This window comes from Diplotaxodon limnothrissa, linkage group LG18, assembly GCF_057381915.1.
Source record: "Diplotaxodon limnothrissa isolate DT_005_m linkage group LG18, D_limnothrissa_male_GT1.1, whole genome shotgun sequence".
Lineage (NCBI taxonomy): Eukaryota > Metazoa > Chordata > Actinopteri > Cichliformes > Cichlidae > Diplotaxodon > Diplotaxodon limnothrissa.
The window spans coordinates 27345158-27369586 of NC_140613.1; the positions used below are offsets into that span (position 1 = coordinate 27345158).

General features: G+C 42.5%; 2 protein-coding genes across 2 annotated transcripts; both read right to left on the reverse strand.

Moving 5' to 3' along the window:
- Nucleotides 1–601: 601 nt before the first annotated feature.
- On the reverse strand, nucleotides 602–13382 carry LOC146613851 (glutamate decarboxylase 1-like). Its single transcript, XM_085378710.1, has 16 exons — nucleotides 13307–13382; nucleotides 11299–11355; nucleotides 9694–9831; nucleotides 8566–8808; nucleotides 7465–7555; nucleotides 3608–3720; nucleotides 3347–3462; nucleotides 2931–3010; nucleotides 2786–2840; nucleotides 2561–2677; nucleotides 2415–2479; nucleotides 2245–2323; nucleotides 1419–1568; nucleotides 1151–1258; nucleotides 903–992; nucleotides 602–775 (listed from the first exon to the last, which is right to left on the reverse strand). The coding sequence occupies exons 1-16, from the start codon at nucleotides 13380–13382 to the stop codon at nucleotides 602–604; spliced, it is 1752 nt and encodes a 583-aa protein (XP_085234836.1).
- A 2127-nt stretch (nucleotides 13383–15509) lies between these two features.
- Nucleotides 15510–18990, reverse strand: erich2 (glutamate-rich 2). The gene is made up of 6 exons (XM_085376995.1): nucleotides 18930–18990; nucleotides 18723–18853; nucleotides 18546–18603; nucleotides 18382–18453; nucleotides 18175–18300; nucleotides 15510–15631 (listed from the first exon to the last, which is right to left on the reverse strand). The coding sequence occupies exons 1-6, from the start codon at nucleotides 18973–18975 to the stop codon at nucleotides 15510–15512; spliced, it is 555 nt and encodes a 184-aa protein (XP_085233121.1). The 5' UTR covers nucleotides 18976–18990.
- Between the last annotated feature and the right edge of the window lie 5439 nt (nucleotides 18991–24429).

Below are 24429 nucleotides of genomic sequence, written 5' to 3' on the forward strand. Positions count from 1 at the left end.
AGATCAAACATATGTACAGCTGAAAGCACCACCATATTGTGCAGCACATGTATGATACAGCAGAATAACTTGATGATACTTGTAATACTTTGATCTGTTCTTTCCCCCCTTATTTTTCATTAATTTACCACACTCACTCACACACACATTTGCTGTGGCACACACACAAGACATTAAAAGACAAACATTAAAAGACTGCACACACACACACACTCTCTTTCACACACTTGTGCATTACAAGGCTCAATTGCACACACAGACATTAGAGCACATTTGCTTTTAAAGGAAACTTCTATAGAAAAAAGAAAAAAAAAATTATATATATATATATATAATTTTTTTTTTTTTTTTTTCTATAGAAGTACCTATGTGGGCCAGAGCTAGTAAGAAACTCCAGAGGCTCTCTCATTGCTCGTTTCTTTCCAGCGGTGAAAACATTTAGAGTGCTGCAGGCAAAGGCAGACCGGAAAGAAAGAACCTAAAACGTGTCCTATTATTTCTCGGACTGCAGCACTGTGAATGTTTCACTCTGGCGTTCGCTTTTGCAGTAAAATCGATCACAGACTCCGGGAAGGCCCTGGAGCAGCGATGGCTGTGAGGTCTACAGGTCGTGGGCGAGCCTCTCGATCTCATCGATGAGGAAGTCGATGTCAGACTGGGTGACCGAAGGATTGGAGACGACCATTCTGAAGAAGTTTACTTTATTGCCCTGAGGCTGGTAGCCCACCATGGTGGTCCCTGACTCCATCATCATGGCCTTGATCTTTGGCGCCACCTGTTGGAGTGAAAAAGATGACAAAACAGAGCCTTGTATTCCTGAAAGCAATCTAATAATGTGAACATCTTTTATTGGCTGTTTGAAGCTGATCGTGGTGGAACTTATAGTGTGATTATAGTTGTACCCTGTGGAGTTTTTCTCGCCTCTCATCTCCATCTGGCATGCCTCTCAGGCTGGGTGGAATGTACCAGAAGCAAACATTGGTGTGCTGCGGCTGCAGGCAGAAATGAACACGTCAGATACAGATCACGGTGGGTTTTTATTTATTTATTTGCATTTACACACAACAAAATTCTGTTAAACAGCAGTGAATTAACCCTGGTGATTAAAACTGGACATTGGTAAAGGACAAATAAAAAGAGGGAAGCTCACCACTCCGTCAAACACCATCTCATATCCCTCCCTGTTCTTGATCTTGTTGTATAGGTACTGAGACAGATCCAAACACTTGTCAATGTGCTGCTCAAACCCAGTGGTGCCCTGCAGGGGAAAAGAGAAGCCAATAATTACAGTTAAGAACACTCAGTATAGCACTAAATAGCATTGCACTAACAAAGCCATGAAGGTTCTTATTGGCTTGGAGATGCTTTTCTGTCTTTTTTAGCCAGCATGTATGCACCCGTCTGTCCACCCGGCTCACCTTGGCTTTCCACATGAGCCAGAATTTAAAGATGTCCACATGCCGGCCACACTGGATGGCCTTGTCCCCTGTGTCATATGTAACGTCGTATTGTTTGTCTGGTTGGAAGAGGTAGCCAGCGCACATGGAGTTGCAGCCTGCTAGGATTCCCTACAGACAAAGTGCACAAACTGTTAACATTTCCTTTCACAGGTCTCCTGCCCAGGCTGTCATCATTTAGACATGTCAGACTACATGTACCAAGAAAAGCTGATGAGTATGAATGTGCAATATGGATATTCATAGAACTGTATTTTTCATAGGTTATAATGAAGAAAAAAAACCCAAAGTGTAATGGAAATGTTTAAGCTTTTGCTACATGTCTGTGTCAAACTAACCTTACTGAATGAAAGCCTCCATATTGTCTTATTCTGTCTCTGTGTTATCTTTCAGATATACAGCATGTTGATGTACAAGTTATCTTTTATTACACAGTGTTCTAACCGCAGATGGATAACTTGTCTTCATAAATGATTCGATTCTTTTAACTCAAAGAAAAGCATGAAACATGTTTGCTGGTGTGCTGCCTGTACTACTACCCCTTTACAAACATAAACAGAAGTAATTAAGAACATCAATAGCTGTAAAGCTCAATAGCTTTACATATGTATATATATGTGGACCTTATAATGCCAAGTGGCGACCTGCTCCAACGTTTGGATTAAAAAAGTCCCTAAAACTTGTCATCATAAATTTTTAAGGTGAAGTAATAGAAACAAGATACTGTGTGTGTGTGTGTGTGTGTGTGTGTGTGTGTGTGTGTGTGTGTGTGTGTGTGTTCCTGTACCTTTTCTCTGACCAGGATTGCTGAACACTGCAGAGGCACACCCATCATCTTGTGTGGGTTCCATGTGACAGAGTTGGCCCTGCAAAACATGTTGTCAGTGCTATCGTTAGCACGCTGAGGTTTCTTTTAAATAACAACACACAGGAGCTTATCAGTTCCCATGTGCTCACCTCTCAATTCCATTAAGCTTATGGCGATGCTTCCTAGACATCAGCAGTCCACCACCCCACGCACCCTAACGAGATAAAACAGTACTGTTAAAGGAGTGGATGACGCACTGAAGCTCCTGCTATCATCACTACTGCAAACTACTCACATCAACATGGAGCCACAAGTTATACTTCTCACAAATGTCAGCAATCTCATTGATGGGGTCAAATGCTCCATACACAGTTGAACCAGCTGTTGCATTCACAAACAATGGCACATAACCCTGCAGATGTAGTACCCAGGATAGATGAAAAGAAATGTGGTTAGAGATAAAAGTACATGGAGATGCAATTATATTAAAAAAATAAAAGGGGAAAAAAAAACCCCTGACCTTCTGTTTAGCGTCGAGGATTTTGGCTTCCAAATCCGCAGGAATGACTCTCCCTCTGAAAACGAGCAGAGCAGCATGGAATCGCTGTGGATCTACATGTTGCACATACAGTATTCATCAGATGATTTCTGCAACGATTACAAACCTCTCATCCGTGCTGAGCAGGATCACGTTGTCAGTGCCGAAGCCCAGCGCAGCTCCAGCCTTCTTTATGGAGTAGTGGCTCTGTGGGGACACATAGCAGACCAAGCTATCCATGAAATACCTTTGAATTCAAAAAGGGGGGATATTTTGAGAGCTCATTGTTGCTTGACATTTTTCCTGCTCTCTGTCAAGTTGTCAAATTCAAAATACAAAAAAACTAAAATAATGAATTAATTGAAACAGCCAGTGCCCTGATTTAAACAGACCTACTGCTTATTCCCTGACTTTGATTAATCTACAGTCAATGAAGCAGCTTATCTGCATTGTTAGATTACCTGAGATGTACAGTGTGTGTGTGTGTGTGTGTGTGTGTGTGTGTGTGTGTGTGTGTGTGTGTGTGTGTGTGTGGTCACTTACATGCTCAGATGTGAAAAGGACAAGGCGGGGAGCAGCAGACATACCCTTGGTCTTCACCTCTGGGAAATACTTGTACCGTGCGATCATCACACTGTACATGTTGGAGATAGCACCCCCTGTTAAGCACACCGCACACACATCAGTACCCTGGACAGCAGCACACAGTCTGTGCAGTGTACATCCACGTGGAATATTTGGACCAAAAGTCATACAGTAATATGAATATTGGCTATACATGGGTAGTGTGATTTACAGACCGACCTGGGGAAAAGAGGCCGTCACCCTCTCCGTTTGGCCAGCCAATCATCTCTCTCATTTTCTTCAGAGTCAGCTGTTCCATCAACACAAACACCGGGGCGATCTCATAGGTGAACCTGACAATCATAACACCGAGTAATGAATGCAGCACATCATTCAGAGACACTGAGCATTCTTATGCACTCGTAAGGCAGAGAGTCCACAGACTCCCCCAAAACACACACAGTGATATTCATTGTGTGTCCATATTATTCATTAGTCCTTCTATAATTCCATCTGCAGAACACAAAAGTGGAGCTTGTGCTGACTGGGCTAATTAAAAAGTGGCCGATATGAGTCAACCAGCAAACATTCATATTCAAATGCCTCCTAAAATCACTCAGTGGTTTAATTAAAGCACACAAAGCTCTGATGGATATCTGTCAATGGTGCCGATCTCAGCGGCGACTCTGAATGGGGCTGATGTGATGGCTGAGAGAACTCGCGCGTGTGTGTGTGTGTGTGTGTGTGTGACAGAAGGACAGGGAGAGGGAGTGCTTTAAAGAGATGACAGCCAACAGAGATAACAGCCTCTGTTGGCCCCAGAATATAGAAAAAATGAGGGAGAGCCTATGCCTATGAATTTCATTATTTCATTAAAAAGATGAAAGAGAAAAGATTAAAAAACAACAAAAAAAGAAGTAATCTTCACACTCTTGAAATGAGCCAACGCTTTTAAAGCTTGATATGTGCCTGACCTCTCTGTCAGTTAATAAAAGATAAAACGACTGTTATCTCCACGAACAGCCACCAACAAAACTCCTGGAGAAGCTAAAGTGGGTCAAATGTGTCACAGAAAGGAGGCCTGAGCTTTTGCTCTCTTTGCTAAGTGACATTTCACTGCTTCCCACACGCACCCTTAACGCTGATCCCCGTTTACCCCGCTTCTAATGAGGCCAGTTACACAACGCTCCTCCACCTCCATCGCTGTAGCTTCAACCATCACCCAAATTAGAAGCAGCGTTATCTCCACGTTTCTTCGATTCCTCCCTGTCTTTTTCCCCTCCCCTCAAATAGCTATCTGCACAAGGGCTGAGGTTGTTTTTTGTAGTTTGGTAGAAAGGGGGAGGTATAAAGTCTGCGAGCAGAGTGAGATTTAGGGAAACAATGCAATGAAGAGAAGTGTGACAGAGGACAACAAAGGAAGATGAGGGGATGATGCAGGGTGCGCACAGAAAAGCACGCAGCAAAGCAACATCATGAAGCACGCACAACGCAGAGGCTGAGTGACAGAGAACAAAAACAAAGAGACAAAGAGAAATTGAAAAAAAAATATGAAAGATGAAGAAAAATAACCAAGGAGGCATTTTTCTTGTGTAAATATTTCTGCTGATGATTTTTAGCTTTTGTAAATGCGCTGGACTACTCTATGACTTCTGGGCTGTGACTATGATTTGCTACACCCAAGGATAACACTTCACTTTTCAGTCCCTCACTGGCCTCATCTCACCAATTTAGTGTCCTTTGATATAGTGGAATTATGGTTTATATAAAGCAGACTTAATAACCTGGATGTCTCATATTCCTTTCTTCTCAAAACTCATCCCAGCCACAGGACAAAAAAAAGGTACAAAAAACCCCAGTCAACCTTTTTAAAATTCTCCTTCTCTCTGAGTCATTTCACGCTGTAATGGCAATAATGGTGATCATTATCACAATCAGAGCCAATCATTGGTCTTTTCAGGGTGAAAATTACCCCTCAGTCACCTGCCTGTCCCCAGGGACAGCCCCTAAATGCCCTTATTATCATCATCAAGGGCACTCAATGTGTGCGTGTAAGTGTGTTTATGGATGTGTTTGTGTGTGTGTGTTTGCGCGTGTGTCTGTATGTGACTAACCCTCTGACCCCCCATCACCACCACACACATTCCTCTCAGCCCCTCAAAGGACCACTGAGTCCGTCTGTACCCACGGGGACAATAGAGCCGGAATGAGCACTCCGTGGGGAGCTGCGGCAGCCAGTTTCCACAATGTAACAGGGTTTTCTGTGCAGCCGGAGGACATTGTGTTTCAGTGTGGGGCCCAGCTGGCCTATCTGCTAACACCAGCTCACAATGAGCCTGTAGTCAATGGACTGGAAACCCTAGCTGCTGTATCTGGGACAGCCAGAGCTGGTGTGTGTGCATGTGTGCGTGTGTCATTATGAAAGCGTGCACAAGCGTGTGTGGGAAGTCAATGGCCCCGTCTCTTGGGGCATTCTTCCAACCAGGAAATGAGATGGGAAAGTTTTTCTAAGAAGGTAGTTTCCTATGCTAATGTTTTAATAGAAATTGGACAAATTAGGTGTCACAGTTTTCTTCTAGCCTTTGCTTTACTGTCCTCAGAAGCAAGTTTGGACAATATTCTTTTAGGTCTAAAGTGCATTGTCTTGTAATTAATGTTTATTCTGGGTGACCTTTTGTGCTGCACTCGTCCTGTTATTTTCTGCAGTTATGTGCCAACCCTTTCACCAAGTCAGACTTATGCAGGTGTGATTTTTGCACTTCACTGGAAGTTCAGTTCAGTTTTCTCCTATCTATGAATGCGGCAAGTCTGAACTGAGACTGAAGTCACGATACAAACATCTGTATTATCATATCATAGTTTCATTGTGATTGCCATATGAAGCTGTTAATGACTAGTTAAAGGAACCCAGTCTGTAAGAAGCTGTAATGTTTAAAGGTTGTTTGGGTAATGGGTGAACTGTAAATATATACAGAAACCATGCAGTTTATATTTTCTTCATGATCTAATAATGACTACATGATCGAGCCTTAGCTTAAAACAATCCTCATTCTTTCGTTATTATCTCCTCTAAAGAAATAAAAAAAAACCCTACATAAATAAAGCACTCCTACCAAACCTCAGCTGTTTTTGACAGACCTTAACTGATTTGTGTCTCTCACTAATAAAACAGCTGCAGAATAAGTTGATTAGCTGATTGCCTCTTATTGTATTCTGTAACATTTCCCATTTCCAGCCTCCATTGTGCCATTTTGCAGCTTTTCTTTGTGTTATGTAACAATAGAATTTATTAGCCTTTGACTACTGACTGCTGGACAGACTAAACAGGTTATTTGATAATGACTGCTTTTGTTGTGGATAACTGGGGGTGTTTTTTCCACACACTTCTGATATTTCATACGTAAAAAGTTGAATCATTTCACTACGAATATTTTTGGAAGGTGAAATTATTAATATTTTAAACGTTGCTATTGATACACATCAAAATCTAAGAAAATCACATGAAAGTGACATTGCTATAAATATTAGGCTGATTATTGCTCAGTAAAAAATGTGGATGAACTGACTGTGGTCGTCTGTATGAACCTCTGTGAGTGTGCTTGTGTTTTGCTATAATTTGTCACCTCACTCCAGTAATCGTGTCACAGAGTTGTGGCTTTTCGTTCACAGCATGTCTGCGTCAGGATCTGTGTGCTGAGAGCGTGTGCAACTGATGTGGGGTTCAGGCCTTCTCCACTCAAGCTGGGTGAACATGTAACTGTGACCTGAGATCAATATGCAATCTAACCACCCCCTGGGGCTTGGTGGTGTGTGATATACACACAGTATAGCACTGTGCCAGACTACCATCTGTCAATACAGGGGGAGAAAACACAAACACTTTATATAATCGGCCTCCTTTGACCAGTGGTGGAGTGAGCCCAGGGGTACATCATAAGCACTTCCGCAATGCTAATATATGATGATGACTAGAGGCTATTTCCACTGGCCTACAAACAGGAAATATCAGTTGTCCCCCTGTGAATTGTATAGGTGTTTCCCTTCTATACATAAACTGTGTCAGGCACTCGGTACAGAGAGCGTACTGTGTGACTTACATGTTGGTGTTGGCGGTGGAGGTGAGCCACTCTCCAGCCAGACCAATAATGTCTAGGCCAGAAGATAACTGGTTAAAGAAGCGTGGGTGACCTAAAGGGAGAAAAAAATAATACAAAATAAATATTAAAAAGTTCAATAATGGGTTTAAATTCAGTCATCATTCAGGTTTCATTTTGTATTTCCATGGCCAACCATAATAGCAAAGGGATCTGACAAAGCGCTGCTCAGTGGGCCATAACAGCTGTATGACAAGCATTTAGACTCTCACACACACACACATATACACACAGTGACTGTGTGTAGACCTGGAGCCTGTATGCAGTCATGGATACATGTACACTGTGGTTATGGAGGTGCCTGCCTCACATAATAAACAGAGTAATAAAAAGAATTAACAATAAAAATGAAATAACAGCTGTGACAAAAGAAATGAAAGGTGTGTGGTTTCAGCACCGCCGACAGCTCCTCCAGCCCACAAACTAAAAAAACAGCCACAAAATGTTTTGAGAAGAAAGAGAGGGAGAGAAAAAAGTGCTACTGAGTTGTAGACACAGTCAGTGACTGCCTGATATATAAAACCCGGGGGACAGTTTGAGCGTTGTCGTTTTTAACAGCTTGAATCAGCCCGTGTTAGGATCCCCTCAGGCGACACATGCTTTAATAAGTCGGGGGGTGGAAAAAAGGGAGGATGTGAAGTGAATTACCAGGGGTACAATACATATGGCAGTCATCTAAATAGGCTGTGTACTCTGCGAGAAATGGCCCATTCTCTAATAGTTTGTGTCACATTCAAAATCCACACACTGAACATGTGTGGATATTAACAGAGATGTAATGTCCTGCTTTATTACTATAATGTGTGTGGCAGTAATAAGGTGCAGGACTACATCTCTCACTGCTGTTTGCTTTCAATGCAAAAAATTAAAAGTTAATTGCATCTTCGCCCACATCACACATACCAATCTCCTCTGCCATCAAAAATAACACACACCTCCATGTGAGTTACCCAAGCACATATACAAAAAACAAACAAACAAATCTTTCCCTGTTGAGGTAGGTTAATGTTTCCTCCACGATGAAGGTCGTCCCAAAGCCCTTACCTGTGCGGACGCCATATTTGAGCGTGTCTCTGCAGTCCACCAGGATCTGCTCCAGGGACTCGGGCTGGTCTGACAGCTCCAGGTTGAAGCCCTCGATCCCCTCCAGGAGCTGGTGAGGGTGGTGGAAATCCAAAACCTTTGTAGACCGGTCGAAAGTCTTCTTGACATAGTTGGTAAGGATGTCAACCACCTCCAGCAAAAACTGCATGGTGGGCTCTTCTCCATTTTTAGCCGGCAGTAGGTCTAAAAGAGGCGTGGGAAAAGTAGGGGAAATGAAGCCATTTGTGATTCTGGGAGCTAATATCTGAGCACGTCAATCGATTAGCTTATCTTTTGTAAAGCTAATGCACTTTGTTTTTGAGTGAAATTCTAAAATTCTCTCCATTTTCCCCGCAGTTTCTCGGGCTACATTTCTGTGCTAGATCGAATAAAGACGGCTCCATAATTGGTCTTAGGTTTTGGCTAGCAGGCTTTAAGTTGTGAAATAGCCATCAAAACACACAAAAGACATTTCTCAGCAGACATTTTAACAGGAAAGAGTAGGCAAACACTTATGTTTAAGATGACATCAAAATAAATTCTGTTCTTTGAAAGGAAAGTATTTTATATTTAATCTAAGAAAAAAATAGTGCTTTGTAATCTATTTATTCCGTCGCGTTGTCTTAATTTACTTTAAAAAAAAACTGATACGGACATGAAAATAGCACAAAATCACGCTTGCGCTAAATTAAGGTGTTAAAATCAGCTTTCCCCCCTCACTTTGTAAGTCACATTTCTGCCACCGGAATATCCAAGTATTTTAGTTCTGCAAGGCTTTTATAAAGCCTCGAGTTTAGCCTCCGAAAGCACGGTTTACATCACAATACATACATGAATAACCCAACCACAGTTTGGCCTCTCGTTCGTTCTGTTGATATTGGCCTAATAATTAATTTTCCTGTAAAGCTCACTGTCATTATCAAGCAAAAAGAGGACAAACGCAGAGATGGCAGACAGACAAGTGAAGACGCTCTTCTCTGTTGTATGTCAAGAAAGCCATGTTTAAAACGCCCGAGTTATAATAATAACAATAATAATGTTGGTGTTTTTTAAGGAAGATCTGGGATAGCGGAAGTGTGGTTTCCTCACCTCTCGCGAACAGGTTGGAGAAGTCGGTCTCGGTACGGCGGAAGCGCGCGTCCCTGTCGCTGTTATCGCACGAGAGCAAGTTCTTCTGGCCCGCGAGCCTCCCCTTCTCCTCCAGGCTGTTGTTCTTCTGCAGGAACCCTAAGGTGTTGCACGGCGAAGAGGAGTTATCACCAAACATCTCCGTCCCACTCATAAAAAAATAAAAAACAAAAAGAAAAACGGCGAAATTAAAATATAACAGAAAATAAATTAAAAAAAAAAGCAAGAAAGAAAATTGAGATTTTTGTGAAATTTTTTAATCAGCCCATAAACAGCCGGAATACTTCAATCTGAAAAGCTTCTCTGTTGGAGGCCAAATTTATAAGCTAAGTAGGAAAAGGAAGCACCCGTGGGTGCCCGCCTTATCCCGTGACATCACAGCCTCACCCCGTCAGGAAGCGCCCAGCCAGCTTGCCCCTCCCCTATGGGCGCAGACTGATTGCCTCGGTGCTCACGACAGGCTGCCACACACAGCCAATAAATATACACCCTCCGAAGAGGGGTTAATGAAGGATGCAAAGTGCCCTGAAGCAGCGTGTCTCTACAGGGCCACCGTCAGATTTTATAAGCTTTTCGCATATATGTGCAGAATAATGCGTGGGCCTAATTGCGCGTCAAAAACACGGGGAAGCCACACGCTCTTTGTCGCTTAAATTAAAAATATATTTTCAGTGAAAATGTTCATTGCTCATTAATAAAGCGTATGAATAATTAGTGGCCACTGCGCGGGGTTAAAACGTCATTTAACTAATGAAAATCCGATGATCACTTACTAAAAAACCAAAAACAAACAAAACAATGTCAGACTTTCTCAGACTTGTGCTGCAGCAAAGCGGTCAATAATGCGCCTTTTGAATGGGTAGAGCTTTATGTGACACTGAATTCAACTTGCGTGACTGCAAATAAATAAACATCCACACTTTCCATCGTGTGAGCCTCTGAAAGAAGCAGATTCCTTTAAGTGATGGAGAAAATAAACGTCACATCCACCCCCTCCACTGTAACAAAAAAGAAAATAGAAAAAAAAGGGGGGCTATTAGAGACACTGACAGTAAGCCTGAGAAAAGTGACTCAAGAAATAACCGGATGTGATAGGAAAAGCAAATCGTTATGAGTTATTTTAAGGCACGTTCTGCTTTCTGTTTCCAGGCTTGCCCCGGAGATTTTTCTATTGGTGCTGAAATGGGAAAGACAGGGGAGGGTGCAAGGAGGGGCGGGGGGCCTGATCCGGGGCTCTCCTCAGCAGACCTACAGGCTAATGTCCAGTGACCTTTGGAAGATGGAAACGCACACTGACAGTGTGGAGGACGGCCCCGCTCTATCAACCTGTAATGTGGCCTATATTTCTGAGGGCCTCGAAATGAGTAAGATCATAATAAATCGTAAAAGAAAATGTGAACCGGTCAGAAGGAAAAAAAAAAGGAAGGAAAGCAGTCATAACGGAATTCAATATCGAGAGCCATGGTATGTCAAAAAAATCTTTTAAAAAATGTATTTCTTTATTTCATTTTCTTAAATAACATCTTCAAGATTAAACCATTTTTTTCGTGGCGAAACAAAACTTACCGCAAATCTTCATCCCCAGTTTCCTTGTGCATCCGTGCATCCACGCGTATTCGTTGGCTAAAACAAAATGAACGTTTGAGTTTCTGAGCGTGGAGACCGCGAGCAAATGTGGTGAGGCGGGTGATGGAGCACAGCGTGCACATGGAACAAAAAATAAATAAATGGAAGCGTGAAGGAGCGACTCTTGGCCAGGTGTGCGACTGTGGGGTGTTTGGGTATATTCATATTTTCTGTAAAGAATTGCACGGACTGTTTTGCTTTGTTGAACTCGGATTTAGCCTCCTTACACCCCCTCTGATCACAAGAGGGGGGGGGGGGGGGGGGGGGGGGGGGATGAGTCTGCTAACACTTCCGATTTGAGTTCAATCAATAGGGACCGACAGTGACCCGCACGGCAAATCCACGCCGGCTCACACACCCAGCCAAAGGGCGGACTGGAATTAACACCCGTGAAATGAGCTCACGGAGGAGGGCAGAAATTAATTGAGTGGATCGCAGTATGTGAGTGGAGCGAGCTGGTAATGTCTCTGGTCTGGAAGTATACAGTAGGCGCTTGAAGCACAAACTTGGAGCGTAGTGCGTCGACGTACACACACACACACACACACACACACACACACACACACACACACACACACACACACACACACACACACACACACGCCCATGCATATACACTTAGTGCCACACACATGCACATACAAACCGGAGCGTGGACACGCGTGAGCTGAGATGGAGAAGAAAGCCTCAGGGAACAAGATGCAGAGCGCTCGGCGCAAAAAGTGAGAAGCGACGAGGCGAATGTACCTGATGTAGAACTTGCGAAAACAAAAAAACAAGCATTTAAATTTACTGAAGCAATCTCATTCCGACAAAAAACAGCCCTAGGTGCGGAGGCCGAGGCATAAAAACACACATACACGGACACACACACAGACGCGCGCGCACGCAAAGCCGCCAGGCGTGAGATGGAGCGTGGCAGAGAGATAATGGCAACATCCAGCAGCAGCAGTACGCGAGCAAACAGACAAAACAAACATCCTAGTTTAAAAGGACATTTTCTTGGTTTAAATTTCCATGAAAGAAAAAGTCTGAAGATTTTTTTATATGTTTATTGGCACTCAAGGGCCACAAATAAAAGATTTCGAAATTTTGTATCCGGTAACGAGGAAGGGAAAATAAAGCATGTATTTGCACACCGGACAAAAGGAGCTGCAGGCTATCCCTGTAACGTTTTTCTGAAAAAACAAAACAAAAACTGCAATTATTTCCCTGCTTTGGACTGCAGATGGCTGCTCAAGTGTGCTCTAATGGAGTCAATTTTGTGTATGCGACAAAGGCTCGACGTGATTAATTAACCCACAGGTTAATGCACAGGTTTAGATTTTTCTTTTTCTTTTTTAAAAAGGAAGCGAATAAAAAGCATGCCTAAACTATGAGAATTATTACAGACAATTCTTATATCAAATTTTTTTGCTTTATCAAGACGAAAGGTGCACAGGATCAAATCTTCAAATCTTCATGTTTTTAATTTTGGGTTGAAACTCATATTTTGAATAGAACACGTTCAGGAAAAACGCTCCGAGATCGTTAGAAATGCCAGCGCTTTAATGGCGCATTATTTCTGCCAGGTCCGCCGCTCGGCGCGCACCGCTGGTCCGCCAGACAGCGACAGGCAGCTGTGATGGCTCTGTTTTTAACCGGAATGATTAACGACGGAGCCCACACAGCAAATGGCCCGGGCTGCACTCTCCTTTATCAGACAGGGAAGGAGGGGAGAGAGACAGAGAGGGAGAGAGAGAAGCAGACAGAGGCGCGTGGAGGGTGAACCTGGGTTTAAACCGCTGTGCTGGCGATAGATCGCGCTGCAGAAGTGTCTTTGAGCAAGGCACCGAGTGGCTTTCACCACAGCCCGAGCGCTCTGAAGACTGAAAACCATAAACACAATTTAGCCTCGGGGAGCCGAAGCCAAAGTGTTGTTAACAGGGAGAGGAGTGTGGGGACCTACTTGTGGTCGGAGGTCTTAAATTAGCTGAGTTGGGGTCTTGTTCCCCGCCGGCGGCTCTCGGCTCAGACGTAGCCATCAGTCCTGTGTTACTTTGGTTTCCGGGTGCGGGAATTATTCAGCTGCAAACAAAACGACTCAGTGTTAGGAGAGACTGCGTGTCGGATTTCCGATAACTGCGTGCAGTTTAAACGGCAGGCCGAGATTTTGATCAGAAAACGCACGGATTTTGCTCCGTGAGTCACCAGGAGCGCTTCATTCTCCCTTAAACGGCTGAAGCCGCGCAATTTGGAGTGAGTTGCGCACAACGCGCAACCAAGACGCACATCGCAACACTTTGGGGGATAAAATGGCTGCATGGGTATAGGTTTTATTTAGAGACACTCTTCGGATTGTGTTGCTTTCAGTCAGCTGTTAACTAACCCAGCGCTGCTGCATGACACAGGTTTACAGATGGGCCACAGATTTACAGATTTGTTTTTTGTTTTTAAGTTGGGAACTAGCAAAAGAAACATGGCTCGTTCTTGCAGTAAGTTCTTGTGGATCGTTAAAACCAAATCATCGTTTAATTTAAAAAGAAAAAAATGTTTTGTTATATAACAGATGACATTTTAAACGACCAAAACCAAAATATTAAAGAAAGAACAGGTAAGGCCCGCGTTTCCCATCGTATAAAATCACCGAGATGATCAGAAAATCAGAATAAAACGAATGCATTAAAATGATACTTCACAGGCAGCAAATATTGATAAAATGAGGTGACAGTGTCCACATAAATAACCGTTCCCCGTTCATGTGTTGACTCAGTAATCGACATTTCAATTAAGATATGCTTTGAACACCACCCTTACTACAATGTCATCACGAGACAGAGAGGCAGCGAGAGAGGGAGAGAGAGAGAGAGAGGCTGAACAACTAATAAATTCGTTTTGTCTCCCGTCTGGGAATGATTTATGTGAGAATTCTATTATTATTATTATTATTATTATTGTTTAATTTATGCTCTGATATTTTGTCCTCCAAAGCTGATCGCACGATATCAGCGGCTGAAAAGTGGAGTGGTTTAAGCATCTTCCCCCCCAACCTCTGTCTCTGAAGAAACAGACACGAAGGGTGCAGCTGGAGAAGAAAAGAAGGGATCTTACCGGCTCACGGGGCGCACAGGTTGTCGAGTCCAGACAAAGTACAACTTAAATGTTACAACTGCCACCCGAAGGCGCGACAAGAAACAGTCCAGTGGTGGCGATGGCGGAATATCAACAGAGCGCACTGATAAAATCCCATCCGGCGGCGCGCAAGTGACCCTTTCTCACTCAAGAATATTTTTATTCGTTATTTATATCTGAGGATCCGGCTGCCCATTGGTCTCTTCACGCAGGCATGAGTCACAGCCTTGCCTCCCACCCTGACGGCTAATGAAGCTTCCCTGAGTGCTACTGACAGCTGCAATCCACTTTAAGGAACCAAACAAGCAAAAGGAAAAATACCGATGACGTTTACCCGCCCCTGTGTGCATATATGTGTGTGTGGGCGAGCTCTTGTGTCTCCAGGTGTGGGTGGGTGTCACAGGGATGAGGGTGGAGACTTGAATGTAAATTTGGTTACATAGAAATTGACCTTGGAATGAAACTGCACAGCTGGGCTTTTAAATACCAACAGATACATATTCAGGACATCCGGTCCATCTCCTCATATCTGTTGATTGATTTGGTTTTGGGGACCTGTGGAAGCTGTTAGGTCATTTATTCCAGAATGGACACACGTATTATAAAGCGAGCAGGACAAGCCATCCAGGAGCCATCCATCCATGCAAGCACTGTCTGTAATATTCACCTTCATGAGATGAAAACATTGCCTACATCATAATTTCTGACCTACTCACTGCTTTAACCTCGCCACGGACAATAACGCCGAGACTTCAAAGCATGGCGGGCGCTGGCTTAGTGTCCTTTCTGTCATCCTCACGCCTGCCTCTGGATCCAGTGCACAGACAGGGACCAGCCATTATGTTCATTCAGCCGCTGCAATTTATTCAGCCTTTATCAGGAGCCAATCATATCTTTCTACACTCACAAGTGACATGTGGAGATGCATAAAGATAAACTCAGACTGATGGCATTCAACAAGGAGGCTTAGCTGCTGGGATTTACATCTGCACTAAAACAGGGCACATAAAAGGTCTTCACTGCTTATGAGTTTACATAGGCTAACATTTTATTTGTGCTAATTTAATTGCCGCCATAACAAAAGACTGGAGAGTGGACCAGATGGACTCCAGAATCAGTTCTTTTGTTTGGGTCACGTTACAGCTCTCATCCACAGTGAAAACTGAAAAACAAAACAAGTAAGAAATCATGACTTTGGTCTCTCTTGTTTCATGCACAAATTTGTGAAATTTACATACTCCTTATACCACATCTTTTCCCTGTCATGCAGCATCGCTTATCATCTTCACAGAGAGAGAGCTGATGTTTAAAGAATCCTGAAATCAAAGCCATGGGAGGATTCAGCAAACATGGTGGCAGACGTGCAAACTTCCAGGGGAAAGTGTTTTTTTGTTGAATTTCATGCAATCTGAATGATGATACATAAACATGTTTTTGTATGTCCCGGTGACAGTTTAGATAATGTTTTAACATAACTGCTAGAGTCAGCATCAAAGGGTTGGCCAAGTTGGCTGCAGAGTGTCCAGATTGCTGCTAGGAGACCAATAGTTGGAGACTGCTGATGACACTTTAAGTGATGATCAAACATAACCGCTTAGAAGATTTTTGACTTTTAAATATCTGTTATTATAACAAGAATGAGGAACACGAATGCAGCATTTACATATCATCAGATCTATAGGCCGAAACTCCTCAGCTGCTTCTTTGTGTTGAGCAGTTAGCTGCTAACTGTATGTGCTGTGTGTTCCTAGTGTTCAGTTTTAGCATGTCTGGTCATAAAACTGCAGGGTTGTATTTTCCAATGCATTTTTAGCATCAGTTCAAACAGGTTAAGGTATTTTACATTTAATCACATAATGATTCTCAAAATGGATATGACTCTGATCGAGTTCAATTCAATTCAATTCAATTTTATTTATATAGCGCCAAATCACAACAAAAGTCGCCTCAAGGCGCTTCATAGATACAGAGAAAAACCCAACAATCATATGACCCCCTATGAGCAAGCACTTTGGCGACAGTGGGAAGGAAAAACTCCCTTTTAACAGGAAGAAACCTCCGGCAGAACCAGGCTCAGGGAGGGGCGGCCATCTGCTGCGACCGGTTGGGGTGAGAGAAGGAAGACAGGATAAAGACATGCTGTGGAAGAGAGACAGAGGTTAATAACAGATATGATTCAATGCAGAGAGGTCTATTAATACATAGTGAGTGAGAAAGGTGACTGGAAAGGAAAAACTCAATGCATCATGGGAATCCCCCGGCAGCCTACATCTATTGCAGCATAACAAAGGGAGGATTCAGGGTCACCTGGTCCAGCCCTAACTATATGCTTTAGCAAAAAGGAAAGTTTTAAGCCTAATCTTAAAAGTAGAGATAGTGTCTGTCTCCCGAATCCAAACTGGAAGCTGGTTCCACAGAAGAGGGGCCTGAAAACTGAAGGCTCTCCCTCCCATTCTACTTTTAAATACTCTAGGAACAACAAGTAGGCCTGCAGAGCGAGAGCGGAGCGCTCTAATAGGGTGATATGGTACTACAAGGTCATTAAGATAAGATGGGGCCTGATTATTTAAGACCTTGTATGTGAGGAGCAGGATTTTGAATTCAATTCTGGATTTAACAGGAAGCCAATGAAGGGAAGCCAAAACAGGAGAAATATGCTCTCTCTTTCTAGTCCCTGTCAGGACTCTTGCTGCAGCATTTTGGATTAGCTGAAGGCTTTTCAGTGAGTTTTTTGGACATCCTGATAATAATGAATTACAGTAGTCCAGCCTGGAAGTAATAAATGCATGAACTAGTTTTTCAGCGTCACTCTGAGACAGGATATTTCTAATTTTAGAGATGTTGCGCAAATGGAAGAAAGCAGTCTTACATATTTGTTTAATATGTGCGTTGAAGGACATGTCCTGGTCAAAAATGACTCCAAGGTTCCTCACCGCGTTACTGGAGGCCAAGGTAATGCCATCCAGAGTAAGAATCTGATTAGATACCATATTTCTAAGATTTTCAGGGCCGAGTACAATAACCTCAGTTTTATCTGAATTAAGAAGCAGAAAGTTAGCGGCCATCCAGGTCTTTATGTCTTTAAGACATTCCTGCAGTTTAACTAATTGGTGTGTGTTATCTGGCTTCATGGACAGATAGAGCTGGGTGTCATCTGCATAGCAGTGAAAATGTATGCTATGTCTTCTAATGATGCTGCCTAAGGGAAGCATGTATAATGTAAACAGAATTGGTCCTAGCACTGAACCCTGTGGAACTCCATAATTAACCTCAGTGTGTGAAGAGGACTGAGGTTAATTATGGAGACTGTAAATGAATCGAGTGGATTCATTTACAGTCTCTTCTGCAGGTCAACGTGCAAATGTTTATCGGATTTATCAGGAAGCGTGTGTGTGGTTTGTCCGTATATTTTCACGGCTGATCTATCAGCGATTTATCAGTTCACATTTTCAGGAAATGAGGGCATCCGCTCAGTCCACATGAGCTCCTTTAATTCCAGGTGAAAATATGAGAGAATATGTAACTGTCACTGTGTCTACACTGAAAAGACTGCAACTGTGGGCAGCAGCAGTGTGCCTTAAAATAAACACAATATATGTAACATAGTCCCTGCTAGACAGGTCGTACAGCTTTAATAAGGGTAAATATGAGCAGGAGGGCATGGCTTGTGTTTGTAAACATGGTTTTCCTTTTCATAATCATCACCATGATCATCATCATCTGAGGCTGATGAAGAGGAGCAAGATGAGCTATGAGAGGGGTCCTCATCACTTCCAGAATCAATGTCATCATCATCACTTTCTTCCTCGTTGCTTTTCTCTGCGTGTTGCTCTGATGGAAAAATCAAACAACACCTTCGATGTTTAGTCTGTAACATGCAGCCTAAAGTGTTTGTACAAAGACAACTGTCACCTTCCAGCAGCTTCTTCTGGATCAATGGGAGGAACTCTGAGGCCTCAGGATTGTCTGGCTCGTAGATGAGAACTGGAGCGAGGAGAGAAGAGGCAGCATTGACTAACTTGATGGTTCGCTGACTTATTCATTGACCGACAGATAGATGTATAGCAGATACGTACTCATGTGACAGAGTTTAACAGCCAGCTGGAAGTATTTGTCTTTCAGAGCTCTGAGGAACTGAAAGATAACATTTTCACTTTAAAGTTAAGCAAAAACATTTCAGACATGCAAAGAAAAAAGCACTCTGTGGACAGAGCATGAAGTGTGGACAAGCTGGACCAGTTGCATTGCTATACCTTCATTAAAAGCTCCACTGGAGCCTTAAGGTCTTCACACTTCACATTCACGTTCTCAGTCTGTTCTTTGTCCTCTTTAGCTTTATACACGAGGAGAGGTTCGGCTGGTGTGTGAGCATTTGTTGGTCCCCCTGACAATCATCACCATAATCACTTTTTAATGTTATTTCTTTTGCCTTCGTGCTTTGCATTTAATCCTGTACCCACCTGTTCCTTTCGAGCCTGAGGACTTTAACATCTCAGTGCCTTTCATTTCCAGCTGCTCCACAGGTGCTCAGCCAATCCTAAAATCACAGGTGATCTGTGTCAGAAATGTATCAGAGGCGTATCTCATTGGTCTGATCACTGGCTGGAAGAATTTCGATACTGTGTGGCTCTAGAGGTGGGCCACACACAAACTCAAAGAGCAGCTCAACATTATAAAACAATATGAATGCAGAGAACAAGTCTAAATAAAAACCAAATGCTGTCCAGAATAAAGGGCAACATTTACATATAGATGCTCAGGGGGTCTGTGTTGGTACTTGTTCGCGTACTGTAGGACAGACTTTGAAAGCAACAGCTTTCAAAGTCTGTCATCTTCACCGGGTGTAAATTCCCTTCACCACGTCCCATAGTTGCAGTCTAATTACTTATTTCATGTGTACTCTGAGAGCAGAAACACCTCTTATCCTGTTCAACTTTACATAAATGAATAATAATGTTTGTTTTTTGTTGCCCAAAACAGGACATATATAGCAGCCTTTGAGAGTCTTGCTGCTTATGGTCTTCTTATAATAACTACCAGATGAGCGTTTTAATGTGATTACTCAGGAACTACCGTTTTTGTCATCTCACAAAATCAAAAAATGAAATACTGATGACAAGCAGAGGAACACGTGAAGCTAACGTTGTCATTAAAATCTTTTCACCATCCGGTTTGCAAGTTGCTTTAGCAGAAAGCAACATCCAGGTGAAGACACAACAAAAATACTAATTATAATTATTATACATCTTCTTAATAGGATGTGTAGGGCAGTGAAAAGACAAACTTGAAAAATGTGTGACCCACTTAGAGCAACGAGTGTCCTGCCCAACAACTGCATAGCATGAGCAGCCTGTGAACAACAGGGCTGCAATTCACAGAAACAGCAAACCTGTAGCTAGTAGAAGCAGACCGTCACGGACACCTGCTGTTGCACAAGATGTTTATCTGCTTTAAGTCTGAGGTCCTGTTCTGTGAATTTCTGACTGTTTCTTGCAGTGGAAGTTGACTGTTGTTACTTTAGCTGTCGGAGAAGGAGGTAAACAGCCGTTACTAAGCAACGGCGTAACGCCCACTCGCTGTGGCCTTCATTGTTGCCGGAAATTTGGACATTATATCAGAGACATGCCAAGCAGTTAATGATGATTTGAAATCTATGGAATGAATGAATGAATGGCACTCCAGCAAAGATCTATTAAAAATTCTCTAACATTTAGATGCGTGTTATCTATTCTATTTTGTATAGTTCTTTATTCTAATGTATATAGTATTTCATTCCTAATCTTATCTTATCTTATCTTATCTTATCTTATCTTATCTTATCTTATGGAAGCAATGGTCTTGGGAATTTTTTTGTTTTTTAAAGCAGAAATGAGTGCCCATCACGGTGGTTAGCACTGCTGCCGCACAGCAAGAAGGTCCTGAGTTCAATTCTATCATCAAGCCGGGGTCTTTCTGTGTGGAGTTTGCATGTTCTCCCCGTGTTTGCGTGGGTTTTCTCCGGGTACTCCGGCTTCCTCCCACCGTCCAAAGACATGCAGCTTGTGGGGTTAGGTTAATTGGATAATCCAAATTACCACTAGGTGTGAATGTGAGTGTGAATGGTTGTCTGTCCCTGTGTGTTAGCCCTGCGACAGACTGGCGACCTGTCCAGGGTGTACCCTGCCTCTCGCCCTAATACAGCTGGGATAGGCTCCAGTGCCCCCCGCGACCCTGAAAAGGAAAAGCGGAAGTGAATGGATGGATGGATGAGTGCCCATAGGTGTTTCATGGTGACTGCTGTCTTGCGAGACTGCTTTGGGGGGAGATGCAGTATATGAAAATATATAAGTTGAACAATAATAATAATAGTGTCTCTTTTTTCTCAGTGAATATAATTTTTAAATATGGGTTTGTAACACTAACAAATCATTTCATGTAAATATTCTTAGCTCACAGACTGCACACACAAATAGTTACATTCCCGAGTGCCTCATTTTTTAGTTGTTACACGTTGTTGTTACCCTTCTGTCTTTTCCCTTACATTAATAAAAAGATTTACGCAGTAAATGAAGTTCTACAAATTCAACAGGATAAAAAAATGAAACACTTGATACTCCGAACAGGTGATTACACACCCTTATGTGTCGACCCCAGTACTCAGCTCACGTCCACAGTGGACAATCTGGTGCATCCCATTATTTTTAAGGGAGCCCAGAGTATGAAGACCAAGCCAACTTATGACTATTATAATAGTTGTTTTGCATATCAGAGAATTTGCTTAATTTCAGTGTATGGAGTCATTAATTCGGTTTAATGTTTTATACTGGTTCATCCAATGCTTGCATGCTATATTCCTATAAAGATTTTCTGCTATTATACCCTCAACTTTACAATTTTGCAAACGTGTAAAATAAGACTAAGAATGCATTTGCATGTTTACAGTTTCTGAGCTCATATATTCAAGGGTTTGAAGGGTTCTCTCACAGCCCTTGAGAGACTGCCTCAGTCCACCCTCCATGTCAGCCATATTTCATTCAATAAGTAGCTGTTACCGCCACATTAACTGCGCACACATCGAAAGAGCTGCCCTCTGTCATGAATGTGTGTGTCGGTGAGTGTGGGAGAAAATGTGAAGATGCAACAAGGTATTGTGTGTGTGCGTGTTTAATAGATTGAGGTCTCCTCTGCTCTTGGCTCCATTGTTTCACGGTTGTCTTAAAATCTCAGCGAGATATGGACTGTCACACTGACAGGCTCCAGACTCAGACATCCCAGAGAGCCTAAATTAGCACATGATTGGCAGGACTGTTCATTTTCTCCTAGAGTCTGAAGTGCTGTTTAGAGAAAGGTGAGGTTAGCTTGGAGTGTTAAATGTGTATTTTGTTCTTCATCTCCTACACACACTCACTTGGTCTCATACACACACATAAAACCACATATCAATTAGGCAGGGTCATGAAGTTTCTTACACTGAGCACTCCCTTGGGACCGTCTTGTGCACGCTGACATGCCATTGAAGCGTGTGCATATTTGCTTTCAGTGTAGACTTTGTGGGCTTTTATTAACCCTCTCAGGCGCAAATTAAGTTTGTGTTGCTAATGCACAAAAGAATACCTGCAGTGGTACTTCTGAGTAAAAAAAACCTCATAAAATATGTATGTGGGGTAATCAGGTTGTTAGCTTTTAACTGTTGCAAATCTGCAACGCCTGCCTTGAGAGGGTTAGAGTGGAGAGTAGGAATCCAGGAATCTTGCAGGCAGGATTCCGTGTTAGGACCAGTTCTTATGGTATTATAGTATACTTCCCTTAGGCAGTATCATTAGAAAGCACAGTATACATTTTCACTGCTATGCAGAAGATACTTTATCTATCCATGCAGCCAGATAACACACAGTTAGTTAAATGCAGGAATGTCTTAAAGACACAAAGACCTGGATGACCTCTAATTTTCTGCTTTACAATTCAAATCTTGGAGACATCGTCTGTAACCCGAGACTTCTGAATGGCATGACAGTGGAGCCTTTTCAACCAGGATATGACTTTAAAGAAACATGTAGGATTCTTTCTTGCATTTGCCCAATATCTCTAAAATGACAAACATCCAGTGTCAGAGTGATGCTGAAAAACGAGTTTATACAGGGAGTGCAGAATTATTAGGCAAGTTGTATTTTTGAGGAATATTATTTTATTATTGAACAACAACCATGTTCTCAGTGAACCCAAAAAACACATTAATATCAAAGCTGAATGTTTTTGGAAGTAGTTTTTAGTTTGTTTTTAGTTTTAGCTATTTTAGGGGGATATCTGTGTGTGCAGGTGACTATTACTGTGCATAATTATTAGGCAACTTAACAAAAAACAAATATATACCCATTTCAATTATTTATTTTTACCAGTGAAACCAATATAACATCTCCACATTCACAAATATACATTTCTGACATTCAAAAACAAAACAAAAACACATCAGCGACCAATATAGCCACCTTTCTTTGCAAGGACACTCAAAAGCCTGCCATCCATGGATTCTGTCAGTGTTTTGATTTGTTCACCATCAACATTGCGTGCAGCAGCAACCACAGCCTCCCAGACACTGTTCAGAGAGGTGTACTGTTTTCCCTCCTTGTAAATCTCACATTTGATGATGGACCACAGGTTCTCAATGGGGTTCAGATCAGGTGAACAAGGTGGCCATGTCATTAGTTTTTCTTCTTTTATACCCTTTCTTGCCAGCCACGCTGTGGAGTACTTGGACGCGTGTGATGGAGCATTGTCCTGCATGAAAATCATGTTTTTCTTGAAGGATGCAGACTTCTTCCTGTACCACTGCTTGAAGAAGGTGTCTTCCAGAAACTGGCAGTAGGACTGGGAGTTGAGCTTGACTCCATCCTCAACCCGAAAAGGCCCCACAAGCTCATCTTTGATGATACCAGCCCAAACCAGTACTCCACCTCCACCTTGCTGGCGTCTGAGTCGGACTGGAGCTCTCTGCCCTTTACCAATCCAGCCATGGGCCCATCCATCTGGCCCATCAAGACTCACTCTCATTTCATCAGTCCATAAAACCTTAGAAAAATCAGTCTTGAGATATTTCTTGGCCCAGTCTTGACGTTTCAGCTTGTGTGTCTTGTTCAGTGGTGGTCGTCTTTCAGCCTTTCTTACCTTGGCCATGTCTCTGAGTATTGCACACCTTGTGCTTTTGGGCACTCCAGTGATGTTGCAGCTCTGAAATATGGCCAAACTGGTGGCAAGTGGCATCTTGGCAGCTGCACGCTTGACTTTTCTCAGTTCATGGGCAGTTATTTTGCGCCTTGGTTTTTCCACACGCTTCTTGCGACCCTGTTGACTATTTTGAATGAAACGCTTGATTGTTCGATGATCACGCTTCAGAAGCTTTGCAATTTTGAGACTGCTGCATCCCTCTGCAAGATATCTCACTATTTTTGACTTTTCTGAGCCTGTCAAGTCCTTCTTTTAACCCATTTTGCCAAAGGATTAGGACGTTGCCTAATAATTATGCACACCTGATATAGGGTGTTGATGTCATTAGACCACACCCCTTCTCATTACAGAGATGCACATCACCTAATATGCTTAATTGGTAGTAGGCTTTCGAGCCTATACAGCTTGGAGTAAGACAACATGCATGAAGAGGATGATGTGGACAAAATACTCATTTGCCTAATAATTCTGCACTCCCTGTACATGTATTATCTCTTGGCTGGGCTATTAAATATGATTACATAATTAGATAATTATTTTCTAATTATATTGAAACTCTCTGAAAAGACTTCGGTTGATCCAAAATGCTGCAGTGAGAGCACTGACAAGGACCATGAAGAGAAAGCATTTTTCTGCCATGTTGGCTTTTCTTCATTACATAGATTCAAGGGTTTGAAGGGTTAAATCCAAAATCAAATTTAAACTCCTTCGCCTCACATACAAGGTCCTGAATAATCAGGCCCCATCTTATCTTAAATA

What these genes read in the sequence shown, in the direction of transcription:
- erich2 (XM_085376995.1), bottom strand. Translation starts at nt 18,975, where the DNA reads ATGAAAGGCACTGAGATGTTAAAGTCCTCAGGCTCGAAAGGAACAG. An exon ending in CAGTGGAGCTTTTAATGAAG is followed by an intron (nt 18,604 to 18,722) that starts GTATAGCAATGC and finishes GTTATCTTTCAG; the next exon opens with TTCCTCAGAGCTCTGAAAGA. An exon ending in TGTTAAACTCTGTCACATGA is followed by an intron (nt 18,454 to 18,545) that starts GTACGTATCTGC and finishes TCCTCGCTCCAG; the next exon opens with TTCTCATCTACGAGCCAGAC.
- LOC146613851 (XM_085378710.1), bottom strand. Translation starts at nt 13,382, where the DNA reads ATGGCTACGTCTGAGCCGAGAGCCGCCGGCGGGGAACAAGACCCCAAC. An exon ending in CAAATATGGCGTCCGCACAG is followed by an intron (nt 7,556 to 8,565) that starts GTAAGGGCTTTG and finishes TTCTCCCTTTAG; the next exon opens with GTCACCCACGCTTCTTTAAC. An exon ending in CTGCTCAGCACGGATGAGAG is followed by an intron (nt 2,841 to 2,930) that starts GTTTGTAATCGT and finishes GCTCGTTTTCAG; the next exon opens with AGGGAGAGTCATTCCTGCGG.